Source organism: Chaetodon auriga, chromosome 11, assembly GCF_051107435.1.
Source record: "Chaetodon auriga isolate fChaAug3 chromosome 11, fChaAug3.hap1, whole genome shotgun sequence".
Classification (NCBI taxonomy): Eukaryota; Metazoa; Chordata; class Actinopteri; order Chaetodontiformes; family Chaetodontidae; genus Chaetodon; species Chaetodon auriga.
In genome coordinates, this window is record NC_135084.1 from 4,413,003 (window position 1) to 4,419,277 (window position 6,275).

Here is a 6,275-nt window from a genome sequence, read left to right on the forward strand (position 1 = left end):
GCCTCAGGGGAATGAAGTCATGGTCATAGCATCACCTACTGGCAACAGGAAATGACAGATGATTTCCAGGTTAACCAGATCCACCTCAAATTTGGTCAGACTTTCAGAAAATTCTTGTTATTAATGACACACCCATACTGCAAAGGTGTGAGCAAGCACCATCCAGTGGGCATCAGCCAAAACAGAGACATGACATACACAAGACTGAATGCTGAAATGAACACTGAATGATGGAAAATAAATACCAACATATGTAGAATAATGTTGCTATCTGTAATATTCCTATATTTTATTTGGACCATTGGCTATATCATACTAACTAGCCTACTGTTTCCAAAACACTTCATCTGCCAACACCACAACGCAACCAAAGCCAGACCCATGCTGTGCAGCCAAGTCATTGCCAGCTGACCAACCCCATCCTAGGTTAGGTTACGGTTAGCTAGTTGGCCAACCTGCTATGCATTGCTCTTGGATAAAAGACAACAATCAGTAGTTGTATACTATTTCTTTGAACAGTTACATCATTCTTTGCTAAAATACTGCTTGTCATAATTCACAAGTTAGTGTCATGGATCACATTAGCTGGGGAAGTGACACGGCCAACTAGCCAATTGACATAACCATTAGTAGTAGCAAACTGTAACTTAGCTACACAGCAAGGATCTGGTGTTGGTTGCTTTGTAGCATTAGCTGATAAAGTAATTTGCAAGGGGCAAGCCAGGCAATTTACCAGCTAACTGCGGACTGTTGCCGCTAGTCAGCTAGTTGGCTCAGTTGGACATGCAGGTTGCGCTCCCATTAACACTACCTGACTCTGGTGCCAGGAACCAGAAACAGCAAGAAAACCACCTTGATACTGTATTCTCTGTCATCAAACTGGCTTCAGCTGTGGTTTGGTGATGTTCACTGGCAGGTAGCAGGGTGCAGTTTGATTGTGTATATCGTGTTTCCTGTAAAAACAGGAAGCCTTGAAGGGACTTAATAACATTTAAATGACCAGTCCAAACTACACGACTGTAGTTGAGCTTATGATTCCTACCTATTTCAACAAGGGACTAACAAAGTCATGATATTGTTGCTTGTAGTTGAACTTAACTTGCTTTATTTCATGGTTTTGTTAACCTTGGACAGTGCACACTGACAAACATTGCCGTAGGTTTTCCAGAGAAAGTCAATAAGCTGTTTATGGATGGAGTCCCTACACAGATGTAGACATTGGATATAATATCCAATGTCTACATCTGTGCATGCTAAAAATAATGAAAAGATGACAAAACCAATAAAGATCAAATGTACTCTATGTAAAAAAAATCATTATGCAACAGTATGTTGCCAGACATTCCTTAAAAAACAGTGAAACCAAGATTACAACGACAGGTATGCATGAACGATGTTTCAGTAAAAATGCCATATTCCAAATGAATCTCTGCTGTTCCTCTCCAGGATAGCTGACTTGGTCACGGTGGTGATGGCCAGTTCCGGGGACCCAGAAAGGCCCTAGCAGCTGGAACCAGGAAGCTCTGTTGTCTGGGGGATGTGCTGGGCTGTCTGAAGTCCCCCTTCAGTGACCTGGAATTCTCATGTTCTCTCCAGACGTAAGCTTAGACAGAGCTACGTGTGGATGCTGTGAAGCTGAATGGAAGAACGTACTGTGTGATAGACAGCAGCTCAGTGGATAATGGACTAACACCTACATCCTCATCCTCATCTCCAGTGCAGTGTGATCGGCTGGGGATCGATGTAGATTACTGAGACATGATGTAGGTTTGGGTTTTGAACCAGGGGTGTACATAATATCATCACTGGAAATAGTTGGACATTTCTTAAACTTCACGGAAGTGTGGACTGCATTCAGTTGAGTGGATCATTGCCGGCCAGTTACTTCATGTAAGCCAGCTTTAAAATCCATCTTGAGCACATTATGACAAAGTATAAGCCAGGATGAGAACATTTCTCCTGTTGACAAAAGTGACAAGCATGAACTCACTGGTCACTTCCCAACTTGGAGTCGTCAGGAAAAGCATGACGGATGTGGGAGTGTGTGTAGATATATATATATATGTATATATATATATATATATTTGTGGAGTTGCAAAAAAAGGGAAAGTCAAAATGAAAGTGAATGTTAAGGGCATCCAACCGTCATACACAACGTTGACCATGGATGATTCTGCAAAACCCTGGATTATGTTAAATTATGTTTTTAAGTGTTCGATGCCTTTTTTTTTAATTGTTATTTATTCTTACAATGTATGCACCTGGCAACTACAGTGAGGTTACCTCACGGGTCAAAAATGACTCATTCATGAATTTCATTGCAGAGACAACTGCCCCCAAAATAGCAGGGTTTTTTTTCAGCAAGCAATTTGATGGCATTTCCTGGTCTGATCCCAGCAGAGAAGTGAATCATTGATCTCTATTTTTACAAAACATCCTGTACCTGTACATACCAGGTATGGAAGATTTCAAATCCTCAATTAAAAACAAATCAGAGAAATTTTGTGGAATACATTACCCATTGTGGTGAGTATTTCTATTTTATGTAAAAATGTACTGTCATAATTAAACGAAAACATATGCTAAATAACAATTTGTTTAACTTTTGTTTTGTGACGTGAAATTTCTATGCCACATTAAAATCAAATCATCTGTGTCTTTGTGTGTGTTGATACATCTTCTTGCACCACAGTCCATGAATGCATGCAGACAGAGAAATACTGTTTTTAGTATTTCTTTGTTTGATTGTTTCTATTTCAGCTTTTTAAATCTTCCCTAATCAGGGTACAAAGATTGCCTTTGGGTCTCTTTTGACAATAAAAGACTACAGATTAAATTCAGTAATAATAATAACTTTTGCCAACGATAAAGCAGAATAAAGAACCTACACCCAGAGTGAGAGAAAACAGAATGTGGATGCTTTAAAAACAAACAAACCCCACACCTGACTCAGCTTCACCCAGAATTTAAAAGCAAATCAAATAATTTCTTGCAGGAGATTGTTATTTTTTTTGCAGTGTGTGTCAGGACACTGCATGACAGTCCTTGAGTTTCTCTATTTGCTGAAGCTTTGAGTGAAGCCTCAGCAGAACATATGGAAGATCATCAGGGAACTGAAGCAACTCCTGTTAAACCTGAGGCTGCAGACAGGGCGAAAATAAGAGATGCCAATTCTAACACTGAAAGACGTCTGAGAAGCTCAGGCATGTAGACATGCATACTATCATGCCACAGTCACAGTCAAACCACGAATAAGGGGTTCAAGAAAATTGATAGTTTCCCCAATAATGATACTAATAACATTACATATCAATTACAGGAAAAACAAAACTGTATTTTGCAGTAAAACATAAATAATAAACTTATTGTAGGATGACACTCATTCTCTGATGTGTTAAGTAGGAGGTTGTTTGCTCATGCCAAATTGATGTCAGGTTCATTTTTTTTTATCCTGACAACAAGGGAAGTGCACAGAATATGAGGACATTAGGATGGTTAAGGGTTAAGTTTTAGGTACTAACACTTTGTAAATGAAAGTTAAGGATAGTAGTCATGTCTAATAAAAAGACAGCATTAATTGTTGGTCTGTGACAACAAGTGAACATTTAAGGCCAACATGCTACATGTCCATCCGTCATATCCATCACCCAGACCCCCACACCTTCACTTCTCACATCACCAACGGCAGGATGACTGAACAGGCCACAGGCCTGGGGCGTCTGTACGAAGGGACTGTTAACTTTACATAGTAGTAGACTACAATGTGACATAATGAAATTTAACATTACATGAAATCAAACTGTCTTTGGAAAAATGCCATGATAAAATAAAGACATTTGAAAAATGGCATTTTGAAAGAAAAACATCTATTATATCTATTAATGAAACTGAACTCTGAATGATTGATTAAACACTTTCATATGAAACATTTACCAGAACAAGAACACCAAATATTATGAAGCAGACTGACAACATTTGTTCTAATGGTTTTGAGTTATTATTTTCATACTTTTTATACTACAATTTTACAAAGCATATCATAGTTTTTAGATGTGTAAATGTATGTGTCTACCTTCCAGGCAGCCACTGGTTTCTGTTACTTTCAGTGTGCTCTGATTAATACTCATGAAACACTGGCTGACAAGGTGGGCTGATCATGTGCTGCTAGGAAGCTGGTATAGCAACTAAATAGTGGTGATAGAATTAAAACCTCTTTAAAAGCATAAACCTACAATGTCAGATGAATCTGACATGAAGAGACAGTCAACAGCAGATGAGTCAGACATGGAGAGGTGACAGCAGGTGGGAGATCTCAGCAGAGACAAAGAGCTGACTTCCCCAGTAAAGCATGTTATGCAATCAGTGGGGAAGGAGGAGATATGAAGTCATTTTAAAGTAAATACTGTTTACAATTTGTACATAAATAAACAACTTAATATCTGAAACAGAATGATTTGAGATTACCTATCTGATCTGATAATAATCCCAGTTAGGATGAATCTTACAGCCACTGAACTGCATGGATTCTTGTCCAGGCCAACCACAGAGAATATGAGACTGTAGCCAATTGAGTGCTGATATACTAGAAATGTCTCTCTTGTCAACTAATGAAAAAAAAAAAAAAAACAGAACAGAAAAATAGAGGCACATAACAGAAAACATTTATTATACAATTGTAATTATTCCCTCAATCTGTTCTGCACTTTCAGAACATTTTGACTTTTAAACAAATCATCCAAGTACCTTTTCCACAAGAATATATTCTCCTCGAAGCCATGATCAAAGTAAATAAATATCTTCAAATTAACCCATATACAGGTTAGAAAATGAAGGTGAGAGGGAGGTACCCATCAGTACTCCACATTTCTGAATAGAAAAAGTATCTTGGAACATCCACTAGTTGTGTTTTAAAATCATCTTAGCTAATTTCAAAAGACAGTTCTTTGAGGGACTTCTGATCCAATTTTTGAAAGGAAGTGTTCCATGGCCTCGATGGCCCCACTGTGTTGTATGGATGTATACATAGTGTTTACATCAAATGACACTAAAAAAAAGTTCATCCTCATCTGAGAGAGGGTCAGTGGATTCTGTGATGTTTACTCTGCCCTGTGCTCTTTATGAAGGAAGGTTCTCACCTCATGGTCTAATAAAGGAATTCTAAACGTATTCCTAATTCAAATTCTTTGATTTTAAAATACATATAAATACATTTTAATTGAATTCATGTCTTTCTATTTTTTAGGGTTAATTCTAACATTAAGGCTACCTATTTCATTTTATTGTGTATTTTTTCAGATGAGCTGAATATATTTTTAGCTGTCCATTGTGAGTCTGACTGTGTTATAGGAGTGCTCTTTTAAAGACTGCTGCTCAGAGAACAGCTGCATATAAATGTCAAGACACTTTTAAAGACACACGCAGAAACACAGACTTTTGGCAAATTATCAACAATCACATCAAGCTAACCAAGATTAGGGCCCAGGTCGATGAGGCATCTTGAAAACTATACTGGATTTCCATTCAAACTGCAACTAACGGTGATTTTCATTATCAGTTAACCTCCCAATTATTTTCTTGATTAATTGTTTTGTCAGAAAAATGTCTGAAAATAGTGAAAAATGAAAGATATGTTCAAATGTGCTGTTTTGGCTAAATAACAGTCTGAAATGCAAAAATACTGTTTATTATCATGTATGACAAAGAAAAGCATCAAATCCTCACATGTAAGAAGCTGACACAAATATCTGGCATTTTTTTGTAAAAACAAAACAAAACAAAACAAAACAAAACAAAACATTATGTCATTATCAAAATAGAAAATAGCTCTATTTTCCATGGCATTTCCTCAAAGACAATCCTAATGGTAATGAATGTTGACACACTCATCTGTACTGTAGTGCCACCTTCAGGACAAACTGTCAACTTCGCACAAAATTCACATTCATGCTTTCTTTGAAACAGTCGTCACACGGCCTTTCCTCCAGCACCAGCCTCAGGAAAAACCTCATGTCGAGCACTGTCAAGTAATGCAAAACACTCAGACCGTACGGTATACAGACCGGCAACAAATGTAACACATGCTGTGCCCTTCTCAGCCACCTGATCTCAACCCAACTCAGCGCTCTCACCACTGTCTTCAAAACAACCAAACATGCTGGTCATCCCTCCAGTAAGGTTCCACACAGTTGAAGAATTTACGACGACGTGCACTGAAGCGGGACGCTTGAGGTGGGAAAACATGTTACTAACACATTTTCTGTTGGGTTTTTCTCTAA

At 38.0% G+C, this 6,275-nt stretch overlaps 1 protein-coding gene across 3 annotated transcripts in view; it reads left to right on the top strand.

Annotated features, from left to right (window-relative positions):
• Positions 1 to 2,629, top strand: part of rasgrp3 (RAS guanyl releasing protein 3 (calcium and DAG-regulated)) — a 50,493-nt gene extending 47,864 nt beyond the window's left edge. For all 3 annotated transcript variants that reach the window (XM_076743810.1, XM_076743812.1, XM_076743811.1), the window contains exon 17: positions 1,447 to 2,629. In XM_076743810.1, coding sequence (XP_076599925.1) covers positions 1,447 to 1,455 — 9 coding nt within the window. In that variant the 3' untranslated portion in view covers positions 1,456 to 2,629. The remainder of the gene's footprint in view (positions 1 to 1,446) is intronic.
• The last annotated feature ends 3,646 nt before the right edge of the window (positions 2,630 to 6,275 follow it).